The 22,107-nt window shown below is 49.5% G+C and overlaps 1 protein-coding gene across 9 annotated transcripts in view; it reads right to left on the minus strand.

The window, feature by feature from the left end:
* Positions 1–22,107, minus strand: part of MPRIP (myosin phosphatase Rho interacting protein) — a 166,923-nt gene that overhangs the window by 77,623 nt on the left and 67,193 nt on the right. For all 9 annotated transcript variants that reach the window (XM_032762711.2, XM_032762708.2, XM_032762707.2 and 6 more), the window contains exon 4: positions 7,675–7,826. In XM_032762711.2, coding sequence (XP_032618602.1) covers positions 7,675–7,826 — 152 coding nt within the window. The remainder of the gene's footprint in view (positions 1–7,674; positions 7,827–22,107) is intronic.

A 22,107-nucleotide genomic window follows, 5' to 3' on the forward strand; every position in this document is an offset into this window, starting at 1 on the left:
GGACACGACTGGCTCATCCCAGGGCTTCGCTGGCACTCATCAGCACCCCCGCCTGCAAGAAGAGATCCCAACCTCCCAAATTCTTGTCACCCCCCAGCCTCAGGAAGCGAGTCTCAATCTTATTTAAAAATCAAAGCATCAGCCTCTCTCTATTGGGAGCCCCATTTGGTGCTGGGAACAGAAATCCCATTGGCTGCTCCTTCTGGCAAGAAGAAAGTTAACTGGGGAAGGGAAGCCAGAGTTTCTTTGGCAGAAGGTTTGAGAGAAAGGCCTGGCACCAGTGAAGTGGGGTTCCCGGCAATTAAAAACCAGTAAGTCTAACGTCAGTACTGGGCAAATTAGTTGAAACAATAGTAAAGAATAAAATTGTCAGACACATAGAAGAACATAAATTGTTGGGCAAAAGTCAACATGGTTTCTGTAAAGGGAAATCATGCCTTACTAATCTCTTAGAGTTCTCTGAAGGGCTCAACAAACATGTGGACAAGGGTCTCCAGTGGACATAGTGTATTTAGATTTCCAGAAAGCCTTTGACAAGGTCCCTCAGCAAAGGCTCTTACATAAATTAAGTTGTCATGGGATAAGAGGGAAGATCTTTTCATGGATTGAGAACTGGTTAAAAGACGGGGAACAAAGGGTAGGAATTAATCGTAAATTCTCAGAATGGAGAGGGGTAACTAGTGGTGTTATAAATGGTAAATTTTCAGAATGGAGAGGGGTAACTAAGTGGTGTTCCCCAAAGGATCAAGTCCTAGGACCAATCCTATTCAATTATTCATAAATGATCTGGAGAAAGGGTAACAGTGAGTGTGGCAAAGTTTGCAGATGATACTAAAGTGCTCAAGATAGTTAAGACCAAAGCAGACTGTGAAGAACTTCAAAAAGATCTCACAAAACTAAGTGATTGGGCAACAAAATGGCAAATGAAATTTAATGTGATAAATGTAAAGTAATGCACATTGGAAAAATAACCCCAACTATACATACAATATGATGGGGGCTAATTTAGCTACAACTAATCAGGAAAGAGATCTTGGAGTCATCGTGGATAGTTCTCTGAAGACTGGTCCACGCAGTAGTGCAGCAGCAGTGGTCAAAAAGCAAACAGGATGTTAGGAATCATTCAAAAGGATAGAGAATAACGACAGAGAATATCTTATTGCCCTTATATAAATCCATGGTACGCCCACATCTTGAATACTGCGTACAGATGTGGTCTCCTCATCTCAAAAAAGATATACTGGCATTAGAAAAGGTTCAGAGAAGGGAACTAAAATGATTAGGGGTTTGAACAGGTCCCATATATGAGGAGAGATTAAAGAGGCTAGGACTTTTTCAGCTTGGAAAAGAGGAGACTAAGGGAGGATATGATAGAGGTATCATAAAATCATGAGTGATGTGGAGAAAGTGAATAAGGAAAAGTTATTTACTTGTTCCCATAATATAAGAACTAGGGGCCACCAAATGAAATTAATGGGCAGCAGGTTTAAACAAATAAAAGGAATTCTTCACACAGTGCACAGTCAACTGTGGAACTCTTTGCCTGAGGAGGTTGTGAAGGCTAGGACTATAACAGGGTTTAAAGAGAACTAGATAAATTTCATGGAGGTTAAGTCCATTAATGGCTATTAGCCAGGATGGGTAAGGAATGCTGTCCCTAGCCTCTGTTTGTCAGACAGTGGAGATGGATGGCAGGAGAGAGATCACTTGATCATTACCTGTTAGGTTCACTCCCTCTGGAGCATCTGGCATTGGCCACTGTCGGTAGACAGGATACTGGGCTGGATGGACCTTTGATCTGACCCAGTATGGCTGTTCTTACGGTCTCATGATAAAAAAACTAGGGGGGGTGGGGGGAATCATTTTACACATAAGCCATCCCTAGAATTGTGCTCTCTTCCCCTCTGGGACTCTGCCAGAGGACAGGATATGGCAGCACTGCTGACTATTGCCCTCCCACTGCTGCTTCTCCCACCTGTTCATTCTTGGCATCCCCATATGACCAGGGAGTGGATTTGAGGCACATCAGCTCATCTCCCATATGACCAGGGAGTGGATTTGAGGCAGGCTCCTCAGCATCCCAGCTCCACGGCTGGAGGGGTCCCCCTAGAAACAAGCTGCCAGCATAGCTCCCGGCTGACTGCAGCCTTCAGAGCTTTCTGGTGTGGGAGGGGCAGGGAGGACTCAGGGTTGAGAGAAAGGTAAGAGTCCATAGCACAAGGTAAACAAGAGATCCCGAGCCCAGTTTGAGATCCAGTTATTCCTTGTGGTGTGCAGAGTCCACGCCCCCAGCTATGGAAACAACCAAGAGGCTTGCAAGATGCCAAGGTACAAGGTCTTTGTCCTACCCAGATATAACGCAGCAGGTGTAGAGAGCAAACCGTGAGAGGGGAGGAAAGGAAGAGAAGAGAGGAGACAATCTGGATTCTTGAGTTTGCTAAAAGAGCTGGTTGAGGGGCCTGTCCCAGGGAGCTTATGTTCTAAGGAGACAGTGCACAGAGGGGCTGGGGAAGTCAGAGCCATGGGATCGGATGGAGACTCTAGCATGGGTTCCACAGTCTCGTGACTTTGGTTTGCACTGGGTGTCAGGGAGGGGATACTTCTGGCAATGAGGAGGGGCAGAGCAGTGATTAGTGGTGGAGCACTGGATGAAGAATGTTCAGAGTACCACCTCTGCACAGGTAAAGGGAAGCAGCCCAGGAGAGGAGACAGCAACAGGGACAAGGACAGATCTCCAGGTGCAGCACTGTACTGCCATGGTTTTTCCATGCCCGAGTTGCACCATGAGATGACAGCTGACCCTCGGCTCTCAGTTGCCTTGCTCAGCAGCTCAGTACCACAGGCTCAGCCTCCCTATTCAAGCAGAATAAACCTGAGCTTCCCTTTCTGTCTCACCCTACTAGGGGAGCAGGAGCATTCATCCCAGGTCTGAAGATGGGGAAACATACAAGGAAATTTCTCTATTTAGCAGCCCAACCTTTGGTGTTGCTAAGCAACTGAGCACCAGCGGCGGGCATAGGAGAGAAGAGTTATTTCATTTTAGTTTTCCTCTTAAGGCCAGTTGCTCTGTTGGGAGCCTGGCAGTGAGCGATCCAATTACAGGAGAAAGTGGCCAACCAAACCCTTTCCACTTTCCTTCCCACAAAGGACGAGCAGAGAGAGCTACCCAACTGGGATGACAAGAACAACACAGGAGACTAAAACATGAGAAGATGTGAGGGTTTGTGGGGGGCGGAAGGGGCGGGAGAAATGTGCCAGGCAACTGCTCCCTGGAGACGAGACGGTGCCCAGCTGTGGGACTGCTAGAGGAAAGCACTGTTCAAAAATCATTAGACCCAACATTCGGGGTGAGGTGGAGTAGAGTGGAGAGGAGAGAGTGTTTAAAAAAAAAACAACATAATTAATACAAACACCACAAAATCTAACAATAAATCCACCCCCCTGGTCCAATCCCCTGCAACACAGTGACTAGAAACTGCTCCCAACAGTTCAGTATTCAGTGGCCTAACACAGGGGTAGGCAACCTATGGCACGGGTGCTGAAGGCGGCACATGAGCCGATTTTCAGTGGCACTCACGCTGCCTGGGTCCTGGCCACCGGTCCAGGGGACTCTGCATTTTAATTTTAAATGAAGCTTCCTAAACATTTTTAAAACCTTATTTATTTTACATACAACAATAGTTTAGTTATCTATTATAGACTTATAGAAAGAGATCTTCTAAAAACGCTAAAATGCATTACTGGCATGCGAAACCTTAAATGAGAGTGAATAACTGAAGATTGGGCACAGCACTTCTGAAAGGTTGCCGACTCCTGACCTAACGTGAACATTTAGCGGGTCTCACACCATCTCTTAGCAGGCAAGCCTCCATGTGATTGCCACAAATTGTATTAATCACAACTTTGTGGACAACCTGTGAAAAAGCATGAAGGATTGAGACATCACACAGAAGCAACAGAGGGAACTAAACAGAACGGGAGTGGGAGGGACAGAGAAGAGTGAAACAAACTCTACCACAGGCTGTCAAATGCACAAAGCCGACCTGATTTCTCTAAACCCTTTCAGTCACAGGGACCTTCCTTGGGTTGCCACCTGTTACAGCAGAAGGTATAACATTGTCAGATAGAAGTCTGATTTAAGGGATGGGTCCCTTCAAACATTTCCTGGAAGGGTCAGTCCCTGTAGCTGGGTTCTAGGGTATGAGAAACAAACAGGCTACCAAGAAAGTGAAACTGACCAATTTAGTTCTACTGTCAGATCTCACCAAACAGAGAACAAGCGGCGCAAACGGTGACAAGGCTGATAGGGCACGTTCCATTATCTCTGCGTTAGACCCACAGGTCAGGAGAACATTGCTATCTGCAAGGGCTCCCTTTAACGCTGCAGCACGGGGCTCCATGGAAAGCCACCGCATGGTTCACAAGCGCCATCTGACTGAAGGTGTGTTCCACTGGATAGGGTTATTGCATTTTGTGCCATGAAGGTTTTCAAACTAACATTTTCCAAGAGAGCCACACAGTCTGTGAGGGGAACACAGAGATTTGAGTGACGCTGGTTTTCTGATGGGAGGTGCCTTCTTCTCTGACCCCCTGCATAGAAATAGGAGAGAAAAGCCATCCAGCAATTAAGAAGCAAGAGATGAAATGAGGAGAGCCACAGGGCATATTAAATGGACGCTGAAGTGCTCTGAAGATGAAAAGCAGTAAGTGCTTGGCCCCCAGCCAGCCTCCAACTCCAGATTACAACCAGCTCAGTATTAACCTGCCCGAACGGGACATTGCCACTTGCTCAAATAGTTAGGAAGTGTTGGAGGACGCTCGAAAGAGGTGGACACTCGTATACTAGCAGCTGTTGCCATGTTTCGGGCCCTTCAATGGCATCTGTGGTGACATCATGACATCAAGTTTGCTACAAAGCTGCAGAGCTACAAAACCATGGTTAAATCACATCTCTCCGTTGTTCAGCAGTGAAACACGGGCACTGAAGAAGGCTGAGGAGTGACAGATTGATGTTTTTGATTCTCGTCATTTTCGTCAAGTATAACAGAGGAATAGAAGATATATTAAGTAATCAGGACAAGAACTGTGATGCTGGGTTTGGTTATGAATATCTTCAACTGCCTCCATTAGCCCTAATTTGGTTTTGGTGACTTGCGCATATTTTTAGGATGGAAGACAAACAGATTCCAAAGCAAGGCCTGCTGCTACACAGCTGACCATCATGTGATCGCTAAAAGCTTCAATCGTACGGTAAGATCGCCAGTGATGGACATCAACTGAATATTCAGCCACACCTCCTAAGAACATTGATCAAGATGTCCCTTTGGGATCTGCCATGGTGCTGTTAATGATGACTACTCCAAGATCCTGCAGTTATTAATGACATGCTGATGAGGGGGACTAGCCAGCTGGGTCAAAGATGAGGATGCTGTGGTATAAGCACAGACCATAGTAACATGTCTTCTCCTTAATGCTGATCCTCCGCTAACCTACCCCTTTCCAGGCTCCTCTCCCTGCCCTCCCCCAAAACTTCATCTCTACCAGCTTTTTTACTGGTCTTGTAAATGTATTTGTTACCATAACGATACAATCCACTGAAGAGACAGACTAGGGACATCACTTCCCAAGCACCCTGAGCCAGATCCATTTTCAAAACACTTTGCAAATGCTACAGCGTGTTTAAAAATTCTCCCCTTTCACAAGCATCCTTGCTGCAGTACATCAATAGGTAAGACATACATCAATGGGAAACACCACAAAAATCAACCATCTGACTAAGATATTCAAAAGTAACTAGAGACACTGGGTGTCTCAGTTCTGGGGTACCAGTGGAGACACCTTAAACAGACCCGATTTTCCAAAGGCAGGTGTCTGAGTTTCAGAATATGTTGGACAGGAGCCCAGAAGGGGGTACTTCCACCTTCAGGACTTAAATGTTCCATCACTGATCATATCCCTGTTGAAGTCATGCATGATTCTCATGCAGTAAGTCAGTCCCTTACAGGCAGTCACGCTGCTCTATTACAAGTGCCAGAGGCCTGTGGGGCTCTGGGGACAGGAGAGGAGGAAAACTAGCCAAGTGGGAAAGAGCAAAAGTCAGTGGCAGATAAATGTCTGCTGTTAAGGGGGCATTACAAGCAGCCCATGGTATCATCAAATCCAACCATTAGCAAGCAGTTGCCAACGTATTTTCAGGCTCAGCGTAATCTTCCAGCTTCTTCCCCAGAGTGTGTGTTTATGCCCATCTGGTCCAGATGTGCAGCTCATAATCTGCCAGCACAGCCCCTGCGCTCAGTGTTGAACTTGGCAAGCTGGGTTGTTTTAGCTTCCAATGCCAATGAGCACAATAGTGATAAAGGTGGGCTTTGCTTGCCACCCAGCCCCATGAGGCTGCCACCCAGCCTCTCGCAAAGCATTGCGCTGGACAGCGGCAGGGCTTGGCTGCCAGCTGGATTCAGGAGGCACCAATGCAATTACAGCCTCTCTAATATTTGAGATTTATCACCCTCATAATACCCATCATTAAAACCATGCACACCGTAGAGCTGCCCTGCCAACCAAGCAAGTGCCAAATGGTCCGGCACTTTGACACTGATGTTGGGAGATGGCCCAGGTACGGGCTGCACACACACACTCCTAGCCCACAAGGAAGAAACATATAGCTGGGTTAGTTTACGAGGCCTATTTAGTGCCATATTATAGCTTGGATGCAGAGATGGGATCTGTCACTATTACAGACTTATCTTTGTTCTGACATCGCATGACCGACCCCTCTTGCAAATCGTCCTGTGGGCACTGGGCTGTGCAATGAGTGACGTGCAGCCATCACAGTTTCATAGCGTTTATGGCCAGCAGGGACCATTAGAACATCTGCTCTGACCTCCTGTATCTCTCAGGCCATTACATTTCACTTTGTTACCCTTGCCCTGAGTCCAGTGACTTTAGACTGAAGCTGGGTTAGTTTAATCCTCAGGAGACTCAACTGTTGGAACTGGTGGCAGTAGTACCTTCAACAATCAGATGCCCATGAGACATGAAGCACCAGGAATGCATTGGGAACTCGTCTCTCTAAAGCATGGGCCTCAAAGAATGGAAAAATCACCAGCCCATCCAGCAAAGAGGAACAGAAGAGGACATGGGCTGGGCCAGCACATGTCCAGCAGAGGGCAGCAGTGCATCTTCACTCTCAGCCAATGGCCACATCACGGGATGGTATCACCCCATGGCAGAAGTGGGGGAACAAATGACACAGAGGGAGAGCTTTGAAAGACTTTCCCACCGTGCTCTGTGTGTCAGTAACAACGAGAGCTTTCCTTCATCACCCCCATCCATTTGCCTGCACCCTGGCAGGAGCACATGGTTTTCACAGCTTTCCACCCCTTGGCATCTCTGTTGAACTCCAATGGAAGGGGAACAAACATGACAGTCGTTTGTGTTTTGTGAGCACCCAACAACGAGGAACTGGGTGGAGACCCATCACAGAAATAGCTGTGGGAGGACAAAAGACACTCCCCGATTGAGCAGGATTTGGACAAAGCAAGAGGCTCCATATCCCATCACAAGTCGCTTGAGCCATCCAGCCCTCTCGTTCTCCAGTGCCAACCCTGTGCTGCAAATCTAAACAGAGAGCCCCATATGACCTCCGGGAAGACAGACCCCAGGGCCTCGACTCACCCGCTGATGATCTCCTTGTTCTCAGCTCGGATGAAGTGCTCTTTCTCGGGGGTCAGGATGCACAAGGAGAACTTCTGCCCCGTCCGGCTCTCCCCATCCACAACATCCGTGCACTGGTTCATGTTGATGGTGCCCTGGGGGAGGGTCGTGGGCTGGAACAGAAAGAGGCAGGTTTTAAAAGGAGAAGCAGAGGAGCCGAACACTGCATGATGGACATCCCACTCCCACCCAGCAGCACAGAACCAGGTACTCGCCCCACATCTATTCATTCACAAGCTCAGAAGTCCAGCTGACTGTGCCATGTGTAACTCTTCTCCAGGCTTTCCCATCCCACCGCCCTTCGCCCAAGACAAAGCTTCACTTATGCCATCCCTTGGTCTCTGACTGTTTGCAGAGCTGGCCACACAAAATCCCAGCTGTCGCTCTGGACAGGCAGCCCTTCCCCTCTGTGACCCACAGGAAGTGCTACCTTCAGCAAGGCAGATTTTGCAACCACACAGGGCTGGGGGTGGGTGAACCTGCTAGAAGAACCAACTCTTTCCTTCACCTGGTGTTTACATCAATGCTCACCGCCCCGAAGATCTAAGAAGCATTCAAACCGAGTTCCATTGGTTGCCTCAAATACTGCTCCATTTATTGCTCATCCCACCCTCCCCGTATCTGACCTGCCACAGGTCCTCCCTCCCCCAATAACTCCACATACCCCCAGGCTCCCACACCTTGCCCCCACTACCTCATCCAGCCTTCCAAACACCTCTCCCATTCTGGCTGCCTCCAATCTTCCTCCACCATTTGCTTTGGTGGAGACACAGGGGGAGCGATAGCTCAGTGGTTTGAGCACTGGCCTGCTAAACCCAGGGTTGTGAGTTCAATCCTTGAGAGGGCCACTTAGGGATCTGGGGCAAAAAATCAGTACTTGGTCCTGCTAGTGAAGACAGGGGGCTGGACTTGATGACCTTTCAGGGTCCCTTCCAGTTCTATGAGATAGATATCTCTCTCTCTCTGATTCCTGTCCTCGAGCAGGACAGGCGTGCATGGAGACAAACCAAGCAGGAAATTGGTGACTTGCTCTCAAGGGCGAGAAGCCTCACGAGCCTTGGTATCAAGGTATTCCTGCATGACTGTATCATTTGTAAGAGATATCAGGCCCCTGCTCCCCTGGATACTTTGCAGACTGATTGCTGTGTAGATACCCATTCACTGGGGGGTTACAGAAGGCCTTCCCGGCAGCACAGCGTGACCAGCTGGTAGGACAAAGATTACATACCCACGCACCCCAGTAAAGCCGGCCTAATCATTCCAACTCCAAACAAACTGCAGGAGGAAACAACGGCTGACATGCCCCCACTTTACAAAAATAGAAAACAAATGGCAGGCAAAAGAACCATCTCACACACAAGTGCAGACAGAGCAGAGTCCCGGCTCTGAGCAGATGCTTCTGGTTCTGACTTCCCGTGACTCGGCCAGGCCGGCTCTGGGATCCAAATCCAGCCAACAACAGCAGCATTTTCAGTCAGCTGTCGCTAGCACGATTCCCGGACCAGCCCAGATGGGACCTTGTGGAACATGGTCTGAAGGCTACCCTGTAAAACAGGGGCCAAGGATTGTCAGAAGGGATGAAAGATTTTGGGCGCTCAACTTAAATCCCCTTAAGAAGAGACCTCCTTTTCAGAGGGTGGGCGCTCAGCTCACTCTTCTCAAGGTAGGCACCCAAAACCCACCACTGAAAAATCTTGGCCCAAAGCTTTAACAGGGCTCAAGAACACGGTTAACACATGGACTACACCAAAGGGTAGCCACACTCTAGCTGCTGCATGCTGTCATGTGTGAGCAAATCCCTCCACGGGGTAGCTAATACTGTACAGTACACATAGCACTGTAGCATGGCTGTCAGTAAGCCAAGTTAGGCTTCAGCTATCCACAGTGCCCCCAGCTGATGCTCAAGGCACGTGGATATGTCTACGCTGCAATTAAAAACCTGCACCTGACCCGTGCCAGCTGACTCAGGCCCACCGGGCCTGGGCTAAGGGGCTGTTTAATTTCAGTGTCAGTGCTTGGGCTAGAGAAGTGAAGGGATCTCTCCCCCACCAGGAAGGGCGATCTCATGTCATGCCCCACCTTTATGGCCATAATTGCGCTCCTGGGCTTGCTCCATTTTGTGTTGTTTTTCTTACACAGACACATGGGCTAAGGTCACACTGCTCCGGACCTGACCCTTGTTGGGGGGTGGGGGGGAGAAATCTGCTTTTTCATCTGGCTGGGCGGGCAGCCAGCCAAGCCTAAGCACACACTCCATAGGATTTTCCCATTAAAGTTAATGAAACATCGAGTTTGCCGGCATCTGCGCCTGCCAGTCTCAAGGCCCCACATTAATCTGCCACGGCTGTTTAAGCAGGTGCCTGAGCCACTCTTACAGCATGTGGGGAGAAGCAGGGGGATCGAAGGAATTCAGTTCCCTGCTGTCAGAGACACAGAAGATACAGTCATCACCTAGGAAGATTATTAAAGAGACAGCAGCCTGTGTTGCGGGGTGGGGAGAGGGGAATTTCCACTGCCCTGGGCTCTTCAACACCTGCAAGGCCATGCCATGGGAAGGCCAGACAGATGCAGGAGCAGCAGGTGCTGCGGAACACCCAGGCCTTCTCCTCAGACCACAGAGAAACCCGCCCGGGGCAATGATTTCTACGAGGGGTGGGAGAGAACACAACTCTGTCACCAGAGCGGGAGGCTAGGAGTTCAGGAGACCAAGAGTCTACGTCCACCTCTGCCACTAACATACTGTGCGGCCGTGGGCATCCACTTGGGCCTCTGTTTCCCCTAAGCGTGAAACAGGAATAATGCATTTCAATCTTCGGGAAGTGCTTTGAGATCCAGGGATGATAATGGTGCTAGCAGTGCCCAGCAATGATTCAGGCTCAGTCTACACTGCCAGCTAGGGGTGTGATTCCCAGGTTCGGGGTATGATTCCCAGCACGTATTCGTGCTACCTCTCATCAAGCTAGTGAGAGCACAAACAGCAGCGTAGTCATGGGAGCTTGAGTAGCAGCAGCGCAGGGACAAGCAGGTTTGTACTCGGCGCAGCTAAGCCATGCCTCCGCTGTCACTGCCCATGCTGTTGCAGCTACACCAGATAACAGTGCAGACGTCGCCTACGGGACAGGTCGTGCACATCTGAATTTCTCTCCTGACTTCAGTGGAAAAACATGGAAGATCTGGCCCTGTTACATCACAACTGGCGTCGTCTTTGCCAACGTGCCGCAGGGCACAGGAGAAGGTGCCACTCTGTTCCCTCTTTCAATTCCTGGAGCACATTCTCCCACACAGCAGCAGCCACCTCTGCCACCTCCAGGGCCAGAGCACAGGGAAAAGGTCTATAGCGTCAGCACCCCTTAGTTATGCTCCCCAGAGACGGCGGGATCCCGCCCGTCCTTGGGTGCGGGGGAGGATTTTTTGCATGAATGTTTTGTAACAGTCCTGATCCAGCGACGGGAGTGGAGTCAATTCATCCTCAATCCACTGAGAGAGGGTTGGGTTTGAACCCGGCTCCAGACATAAAATACGCGCTAGCTGGAGGGCATCGTAATCCACAGCGTGGCGCACTGCTGCCCTATGACGCCCCTTGCTGCAGAACCGTTCAAGCCCTAGGGTACATGTCCGGCAGCAGGTAGCGTGCGGATGCCCAGGACAGCCTGGGTATAAATAGCAGTGTACTTGACTTGGATGAACAAAGTGGCCAACATGCCTGAACCCCAGGGTACACCCCCTACACAGCTCTCTACATGCCCAAGCTGTGCCGCCCGTGTCTACACTGCTAAAATAGCAGTGTAGCATCCACTGACAGAGCCTTCTCCTGCTGCCGTGAAAGGCTCTGGCAGTGGGGAAAGGCTCTGGCACCAGCTCCCCTCCTGCCGGAAACCTTCCCTGCTACCAGAGCCTTTCACTGCTGCATGTAGCCACACATACAGTGCCTGAATTCTACATGCTGCCACAAGTATAAACACAGCTTAAGAGTCCAGCTCTGCCTTCTCCCTTCCACATGGGCTGCAAAGACCTAGCGCCTCCCCCTCTAATCCGCAAACGCTGGCCTCAAAACAAGGGCATAAGGAAGTGGGTAACTGACCCTTTAAGGCAGCACCCAGCCTAGGGCCCGGGGGTTACTTGAAAAAGCCAGAGAGGATCCAAGCCGGGAAGGGGGAAGCAAAAGAACATGGAAGTGAATCAGGCAAGGGGGAGAGGAAAAGAAGCCGAGAGAAAGTGAGACAGGGAGTGGGAATGGTGTCAGAGCTCATTGAAGCTGACAGGTCCATCTGGAGCAGTCATTCCTTCTCATCCGATTAGAGTGTCACCTCCAGCGCGGCCGGTCTCTCCTACTCCTTCGCTCTGTCACCACCTCCAACTGCTTCAACTGGCAGCAGCCCTCCCACACAGAGCCCTTTGAAACTCCACTTCCTCTAGGACCCTAATATTCTTGGATCAGCTAACCTGACTTGGCTGCCCACGAAAAGCCTGCCTTGGCCCATGGAGTCCTCCCCGCACCAGATACTGGGACCACCAGCACATTGCAACAAGGAGCGTTCCCAAAACAGCTCTACAATGGACTGATCTCAGCACCAGCATCCATTTGGGCCAGCCTTCAACCCCTCCTTTGGGGCAGCATTCAAACCTCTCTCTTGGGGCCCATATCCTCCTCTCCCTGGCACCGCCTAAACTCTGGCCGTGAAAATAGTAAGGCGAGCGGAACAGAAGCCTACACGTTTCGAATACTATGAAGAGGAAGAGAAAGAGGGCACAGAGAAAGCATCCAAACCAGTTTCTCTGACACTTCCTCCTGCAGATAGCGAGGCTGGCAAGGAGAATTATTTTTGGCAACCACTGTAGAGTGCTTTGCCATGGAAACGAACACAGATGCCACTGAAGCATCTTCAAGAGCTGCCTATGCAGTTAAAAAAATAATAAGTGAGGAATGATGGACTAGTGGTTAGTGCAAGGGGGTGGGAATCAGGATTCCCGGGAGCTGGTCCCAACTCTGCCATAGGCTAACCGCGACCTTGGGCAAGTTACTTAACCAGACTGTCCCTAAGTTTATGCAGCTGTAGAATGTGGAAAATGTTTCTCTATCTCACAAAAACGCTGAGAGACTTAACGGTGTTTCTGATGATAGAGCCTAAGGGCCAACCAAGAACAACTGTGCTAGGTGCGGTACAAACACAGGGTAAGAGATGGTCCCTGCCCTCCTTGTTGTGTGTTTATACAGCAGCTAGTACAATGCAGCCCAGCTACAGAAATACAAATAATAACAAACAAGACAGACAAAAGGGAGGGGGAAGGGACAGAACATAGAGGAGTTCAGGCAAGATTATTAAGTGACCAGTGATTCTGAGCGCAATAATACGGAGGGGCTAAGCCTTGGACACATTAAAAGGTCCTGATTTCCAAAGGTCAGGTGACCACCACTTTCTGAGAATCAGGCCCCCGGAAGGGCATCTCAAGTTACACAGCCAAAAATCAGAGATGCCTAAAAATCACGAGTCCCTTTTGAAATCCTTGGGCCTGATGTTTGTGAATCACTTTGAGATCTGCAGGGAATGATGGAAGAGGGGGGCTGGATGGACCAGTTACATCATGTTTCAGAAAGCAAAGGCTGGCATTTGCCATTTGAAGCAGCAAGGAAGTCGATCCCTAAAAGGATTTTCTGTCTTATACAAAAATAAAACCCAGCTTTCTGGTAGCTGAGGGGTGGGACTTTCACTAACTCCAACAGGAGTCCTAGACACACCATCGCTTCACTTGTCTGTGGCAAAGCCTGAGCTTTCACTCCTCTGGACTGTTGTGTAAATTCAGTCCTGCTCCCTGCCCTGACCATGCCAGGGACCAAAGCCAGGCCAACTGAAAGAGGGGCTCAGACTTGCTCCCGAAGAATCTGGTTATTTACCAACACAAAGGACACTCAGGGCCACTGATTCTCTTACGCTGCTATCCTCTGTCCTCCTTAAAGGAGAGCGAAAGCACAAGTGAGACAAGGCCTTCAAATGGCGACTCCTCCATGCTGCTGGGAGCACATGGGCCTAAGTGACAGCTCAGCAGGATGCCTGGGCAGGCTGCTCAAACTTCCTGTGACGCGTGGTGTGACCAGTCACATTTTCCCACTAAGGGCAAAAACGGCCATATTACAGGAGGGCACCAGGAAGCCTGAGATACGGTTGGTTGGACTCAGGCCTTCACGCTGCGGTGTGGATGCTGGAGCCCTGGATTGGGGCCCAGGTTCAAAAATTCTCAACCTAGGGTCAGTAATCAGTGGAGCTGCCCTAGCCCTGCGTTCTCCAATCCAGGGTCCAGTGACTCAAGTTCCACCACCCCTGGGCTTCCACTGCAGTGCAGACACACCCTGCAGTTTCCTGGGAGGAGTTTCAGGTAACAGAGCCCTGGCACATTTACTCAAAGGGGACAGGACAGGAGGTAGCCTGCAGTTTTTATTCCTACTCCTTGCTCCCCTTCGCCAGTCACACAAGGAAATATCCACACTCACCAGAATACGTGCTGGGCCAATTAGCAGGGCTGAGGCTGTGTCGGCACCCAACGAGGACAGTGCTGCAAAAACACCAGTTATACGGCATGGTTTGTCCTCTCGCCCATCCTTTCACCAGCAACAGCGCATCCCACTCAACTTAGAGGATAGGTCTATCAATGGCCATTAGCCAAGATGGGCAGGGATGCAACCCCATCTCTAGGTGTCCATAGCCTGGCACTGGCCACTGTCGGAAGACGGGCTACCTGGACCATTGGTCTGACCCAGTGTGGCCACTCTTATGGGAGTGGGCTAGCGACCCCAGAGACCTAACCTACTAAATGTTGTTACAATGGATGAGGCCAGAGTGAGGACATGGACTTGGAAAGTGCCTCTGCTAAACAATGGAGTTTGCAGCACTGAGGGAGCTCTCTGCTGATGCAGCTAGGATTTCACACAGCCAGCTGTCCCCTCAACCCAGCCCCAAGCATCAGCAGCCATTTGGAAGGAGCTGAAGCCGAAAGGTACAGGGCAAAGGTGAGGGGGATCACATGGTCTCACACCCAAAGTGCAAACAAGCACATACCTTGAGCAAGTGTGGGCACCGCCCTTCCACTGCTGCTGTATAATCTGATCCACGGGGTCTCAGCAAACAAAGAACACCCCAAGAGAAAGCAGTGGAGGAATGAACCAGGCAAAAGGACTCTCTTCAGCAAAAAGTGGCAAAAGTAAACATCTGATGGGTCAACCTGTACCAGCTCAGGGAACCTGGAGCCAGGAACAAGCAGTCTCCTTGGCGTGAAACACTGACTCTCCAAACCAAACCAGTGGTACGTCCAACAGACATAGGAGGGAGGAGAACCCTGGAATGGGCTTTATTTAACCTGGAGGCAATCCAGCTGAACATGGAGATGTCGGTGCCACGCAACTAGCAGAGCAGATCCGTGCATGACGGGGTGAGAGGAAAGGGAAAACCATATAGGAAACAGGAACACAAGACATGTGACAACTTCCCAGAAAATAACCAGCCCTTGCAGGCTTTTCCCAATTGTCAGTAACCCTCCCCGGAATTTTACCCTCCTCCTGGGAGCAGATGAACGTGGGGCACCAAGCGCCTAACCCAGGAGTTACTTACCTACCTTCAGACTTGCGGGCTAGGATAAGTGCACATACCACAAAATGAAATACACACACACACACAGTACAAGCAGAAAAGCACCTTCTACAGCAGTGGTCCCCAACTTTTTCCGGGTGCCGGACGACAAGCCACCAAGGACCGCGGCCAGCGGACAAGAATCCGCAAAATGCCACCGAGACAGCATTGGTGACGCCGCTTTTCGGCAGCAACACCTCTTGGTGACGCTGCATTTCGGCGGATGCTTGTCCACCACCCAGTATGCGGGCGCACATAGATGCCCCGGTGCCCACAGGGACCACGCTGGGGACCATCGTTCTACAGGAACCTGACTTTCCACAGAGAGGGCCACGGTGGCTTTGTTCATTGCTAGCAACTGTACCATAGGGTACAGAAAGAGAAGCTTCTGGATAGCGCAGAGGTTCCTGAACTGTGGACTGCAGAGGACGTGCTGGTTGTTTGCAGAGTGCTGGCCCCTCTTTCTTATCTCCACCTCCTAGACTGCACTTAAGGAAGCTGCAGATACATTAGATGTCAAGGCCAATGCTGCAGTTACCACCAGGATGCCAGGGAGGGGTGGCAGGGCCATGATTGTGAATGAGAAGGTAGGTAGCTGCTAAACCCTCTCTACTGAAATGTGGGGCCCATTCTGGAAGAGTTTGAAGCCCCTGAGATCATGCATTTCACCTGCAGGATGCGGGCTTGGTGGGTAGTAACTGGAAGGTATTACTCTCTGGTGGTTTTTCACAGGACTGTGGGAGGTTCTCCCTTCACTTCCTACAAGGTAGGTGTCTGCACCATCACAACTGGCACTAACTGGGCTCCAGTATCAGCAAAGAAGCAGAGGAATAGTTGGATCCTAGCAGCTGGAACCCAGCACCTCTCCCAGCACGAGTTGCCCAGTTATACTAAAAACGTTCCTTTGGACCGGTGCTAAAGTTGCATTTCATTTTTTTTTTATTTTGTAAAGGAAAATAAATACAAATACGGGGGGGAGGAGTTAACATAGGGATACCAGTGAATCACAAGGCAGCAATGTCAGATAACCCTTCAGACATGTTATAAAAAGCTACACATGCATATATTCACTGGGGGCCAGATCCCAAGCTTGCTGCAGTCAGTGGAACCCTTAGGGTCCAGCCCCTAACTAGCAGTCACGCGCCAAGGCCGATGCGCCAATCTCAACTTGCTCTTCAATGCCTGTGATCCTCCTCATTCCACCCCTATGATGGACAAGAAAGGTGGAGTATCAGCTCCTACCCTGTATGTTCTGGGCCTGAGTCAATCCCGGCTCCACACGTGCAACTCTCCCTGCCCTGATCTGAACAGGAGTCCATGCATGGAGCGACTGCACTATGCCTCAAGGAAGCTTGAAGAGGTGGGAGATGGAGAGACAGGGCTTAGCGATGTCCTCTCTGCTGAAGCAGGGAGCAAAGCCACAGTCACTGTGCAGGGCCGCTGCCATCCAGTGAAAACGGCAAGCACACTCTGTCAGTTTATCACACGCTGGAGCCGAGGGAGGGCGCAGGAAAGCAAGCGCACAGTATGAGCAATTGGATCTAGATGCTTGTAGCATCACTGGAGTAAGAGCCAAGGAGGAATTGGATTAGAGTTTCCCTAGTACTGACAGACCAGTATTTATACACACACGCCCACAGCGTGCAGCCTGATTCCAACACGAAGCCCATGGAATACACTCCCCAGCTGGGGTTACCAGACATGCAAGACACACTGTGCTGGACTTTCCACTTCTATAAACTTATCGAGTCTTCCAAGCAAACTTGGATTAGACCCCAGAGACCTTTCATAGAGAAAGGCATACCAGCAGCACCAGAGAGAAGACGTTAGTCTCTCCCCCCCACCTCCCGCCTCTCTTGTGCAAGTTCTGAATCATTTCCTGATGAGGTTCCATCTTTTACAATGCAGTGAACAGTTCAACGTCAGAGCCGACGGGAAAATATAAAGTGTTCCGATTTCTGTGCTCCACAGGAAATTAAACAAAGCAGCTTCACTATCTGCCCACACACACAAAACTAATACCCAGTCACCCTACAGAGGATTCTCTACAAGCCAGCTGGACAACAGCGAGACTAATCCGCTGTCCAGATCCAGTAAGACTTACGACAGTACTCCGGGCTCAGCCTGCACCACTGCAGTCAACAGGAGCAGACCCAAGCCATTAGACACCTTACAGAGCTGAACCTTAAGCAGAGACGCTATGTAACTCAGCCCAAGTTCAGGCCTGGCACAGTACAACCATCACCCTGGGCCACTGCTCCTGGATGTCCAGCTGCCTTCAGATAGAACAGTCCGTCCCTCAGTGGCAACAATCCCCTTAGGGACTGCTGAGTTCCCAAGCTGCAGTCTGAGATGAGGGTGGAAAGCTGCCTTCTTGTCTAGTTTTGCTGTCAATGAGCGCACAGTCAGGGAGCCTTTGCAGTCACCACTGCAAATTAATGCACACTTGAAGGAAGAGGACCAAGTAACACTTTGCAATGAATGGGTGGAACACCCAAAGATCTGCAGTTTCAGTCTCAAGGATCAGCCTGACCTCACAGGTCTGTCAATTAAGAGAACAGCCTCTCCAGCAACAAGCTAGGTAGGGTGGAGGCACACCTGAACTTCTTCAGCACTCAGCGACTCAGTCTGAGTTTGAGGCGGTGGTGGGAGGAAAGGTTCGTGGTGGAGCAGGGGGTAGTGCCAGTCTGAATCAAACCCAGGTGCCCATCCCTACTCAAACAACAGAAGAGCAACACAGGACAGTGCATTGACACCCCAGGAAAGACTCTGGAATTCCAACAAGCACCCGTGCCAGACTGCCTTCAATTTTTAACATCCTGGTGTTTAAGGGCTTTTAGTGGCTGGTGCAGCTGCTCAGTTCACTGGGAAGCCGCAAGCTGCAGAGCAACGGGCCCAGCTCAGAATTCGGAAGCTGCCAGTTCAAAGTCCGTACGAACCACTATGTAACACCACAGGAAAGGGCCCATTGGACCACCATGAGATACAGGCAGTGACCACAATTCCGCCTGCCCAGGGACTGACAAGGAGACAGCAAGGTGGGAGGCTGAACAAGGGTAGGGCAAGGAGCGCTGTGGCAAGGAAGCTCAAGACAAGTTTTGCTCTAGGCCACCCTTCAAATGTACAGCTCTCCAGAACTCGATGCTCCCCCAAGAACTCAGCAGCGGTGAAGGGCACCGGCCAGACAGCCCTTGGGGCTACAGCCCAATCTTACCCACACAGCAGGTACCACGGGGAACACCAACACATGCTTCTTCTACACTGCCTCAGCCCTGACCCCGAGTGAGCATCTTGGGGCCAGGTTCAGCCTCTAATTTATCCTCTCCTCTGCCTCCCTAGGGAAACTGCCAAGGGTGTTAAAAAAAACACTCCCAGCATAGGCACCAGTTAAAATGGGCACCTGTCCCGTGGGAACTGGGCTGAGACCCACCAATTAATTTCAATTAGGCCTTTGAATTACTTATGGCCACTGGATTCCAAATGCTCCATGTCCCATTTCCAATCCTTGCTTCCTCACAGTGTGTGAGTAAATAAAGCCGTGGGGGGGAGGGAGGGGAGAAAGAAGGGAACAAGGGAAAGAAAGGAACCCTTTTGAGATCCATAGTGGAAGAGAGAAGTCACAGCCAGCCAGCAAGGTATTATAGGGAGAGAGACACACTGAAAGAGGAAGAGACATTGACTGTGTTGTGTTTAATCTGTGGGATCCTGCAAGGACACAGAGGGCTGGTCCAACAAATAAACAGGATTCATCTGTGTCAGACCCTGAATTCTGTACATTTTTGAGATGGAGGCCAGAGGAGGACATGGGATTATGAATGCTTTGGGGACTTCTGGGGCTTAAAACACTTGTCTAGTAGCCATCAGCGGCTGTCTCAAGCTCTTGCCCTGGCTCGCACTGGTCTTTCTCCTTGAACTTCTGCCACTATTGCCAACAGCAGCACAGCTCTGACCATGGTAGCAGCAGCAGGAGCTCTAGCATAGAGCACACCAGGGGCTTGTCTGAGTCCATGTTCCTAGATCTGCTCCGAGTAGGTGCCACGGCACTGTGTGTGTTCGTTCCGACACGTTCCAGCCCTCTGCAGCAGCCAAGCTCTCTTACATAACTGGGATGATTAAATCTGGAACACAACATTTAAAAGGAGCGATGAGGGGAGGGAGCTGAAGACAAACAAAAGGGGCTTTTTATTTTCTGCCAAGAATCATAAATTTCATTTCTGCACCTCCCATGCCACACTGGTTCCCTTAGTGCCCAGCCACACTGCTCGGAAGGATCGAGGCTTGGTGCCCACTGCAATCTCACACCAGAAGGATGGCCTTAATGCTGTACAACTTTGCTGGGATAGAGTCCATGGTACAGGCTTTCCTTAAAAACGATCATGATTGGAGGGTTTCTTACTCTGCTCTACATTTCTGAAACAGCCAAGGCAACAAACGGTAGAAAAATTCACATCATTTTAGTATTCAAATATTTGATGTCGAATGTCAAAATTTTCAAAAATAAAATATTCATGAAAAATAAAGTTACAGAGAGATTCTCATTCTGAAGGCTCTCCAATGGTCTGCAAAATGATCCACAAATTTTACCAAGGGCTCCATCCGTTCAGCCATTGCTGAAATGCAGCCACCTTGGGAGTACAAAGCATTGGCTGTTTAACAGCAGTGCTATGCTGACATTTTGGACAGGAAGTGAACCCAATGCAGGAGGAACGGCAGTAACAAGACTATGATTCTCTACACAGCACGTGCCCATCAAAGCACTATGGGTTCATGCCCAAGTCGGTAAGAGCTACAAAACCTGACAAAAGCTAGTGTCAGTCCAAACTCTCCAGCCCAGGAACAAAATTCAGCACCAGCCTAAACGAGACGACAGATCTCATAGATCAACCCCACCAGCTTTGCCAGATCAAAAGGCAAAGTGAATCCCAGGGCAGAAGGCTCCCAGCTAACACTCTGCCTCCAGAATTCAAACCTGGAGACTGGTAGCTACAGTGCACTGGCTGCCCTTGCCCACTGGGAGGGTGAGTTGGACCAGAGGCCATCTCTGATGTTACCCAGGACCCAAACCAAGCAGGGCTTTATAAAGTAAACAATGCCCTGAACTACACTGAAAACAAAACTGGCAGCCATTGCAACACCACTGTAACTGAGCCACTATAGTCTACGCTAGCCAAACTTCCCGTGTGGTATTCAAGAGAACTCCAGACAGGTCGCACTGCAGTACTTCAGTGTGCTGGTGACCATGGCATAGGTACTGCAGCAAGGACACAGCACTAGAGCCAGCTTCTAGGAGCGCTTCATTAAAAGGCTACAAGATCATTAATGGCCACAAGCAACCAGGATTTCTGTTTTCCATGACAACCAGAATCCTGCATCTCCAGCAGAGGTATTTTTGGTAGCCTGTGCTATGCTGGAGGTCAGATGAGATGACCTGGTGGGTACCTTCTAGCCTGAAACTCTGACTCTATTCATTCAGGAAGAGGAAGAGAAAGGAATATTAATTTGCCTTTCTATAGCAGCTTCCAACTGAGGAGCTCACTGTCCTTTATGCACACTAATTAAGCCTCACAGCATTCTTATGGGACAGTATCCTCCCCACCTTACCAGTGGGGAAAAACAAGCGACAGAGAGTATGTCTACACTGCACACTAAACCTGGGCTCAGACTCAGCTTTGAGCCCAAGCCCCACTTCTGTCCACACACAAATCAGTCTGAATCGGATCAGCAAGCACTCAGGACCCTGCAGGGGGGAGAGCGAGGAGGGAGTCCCTCTGTGACTCAGGTCCAAACCCTGCCATTCTACAGTGCAGATGCAGGTCAAGCGGCAGACTCAAGTCTGGAGGTCTGTGCAGTGCAGTACGGATGCATCAGCACTAGGGTGACCAGATGTCCTGATTTTATAGGGGTTACAAATGAGTATAGATGCTCATGCCCTAGGTTAACAAACCCAGTGTCTGCTAACTTGAGTTCTATTAATCCTGGTCTTACGCTATAATGTAAACAAACCCACTGAATTCACATGTCTGGGTCCCACAGACCCAAGCTTATTGTTTAGCACAGACATACCTGGAGAGGTTAAGTAAGTGACTTTCCCAAATCCAGAAAACCAGTGGTAAATAGAAACTAGATCTCTTAGCTCCAAGTCCTATGCTTTTATCCAAAAGGAGATATAGTTATGCAACTGAACTAAAGGGCTTCTAACAAAGTATAACCCAACCTCCTATGCAAAAAACATAGATCCAAGAGAAACTCACTAGAAACAGACGAAGCCTGGGGAGGAGAAATAAAACCAAAAAGCCCAGAGTGATAGATCTGGCACCAGTGTCTTTTTGGATGTCTTCCATAAACCTTGATAGTAAGAAGGCAGAGGGGATAAAAAAATCAATTTAGTTTAAAAAAAAATCTTATTTTTTCATTTAAGTTAAATATATTTTCTTTGTAAAAAATAAACCAATTAACAATTAAATTTGAGATTATAAACAACCTATTTTAAAGCCTAAATTTACTAATCTATTAAAATAACCAAGTAAATACCAAAACAACATTCAAGCCCGACGTGCTTGTTGCTAGAATTTTAAAGAAAGCCTAACCATTGAACTGGTGAAAGTCACTGGCTCAGCACATGGAATCTGGGTTTGTTGATGTGCTAAACTAGCTTTTGACAGCAGTAGCCTCTTCCACAAGTGCAGAGAGAATACTTTCTTCATTTCAGTTTGCTCAACAAGTTCAGTTCAGTGATTAGGTCATTCAAATTTGAGAAACCAAAGGGGAGCTGAAA

This window comes from Chelonoidis abingdonii, chromosome 9, assembly GCF_003597395.2.
Source record: "Chelonoidis abingdonii isolate Lonesome George chromosome 9, CheloAbing_2.0, whole genome shotgun sequence".
Lineage (NCBI taxonomy): Eukaryota > Metazoa > Chordata > Testudines > Testudinidae > Chelonoidis > Chelonoidis abingdonii.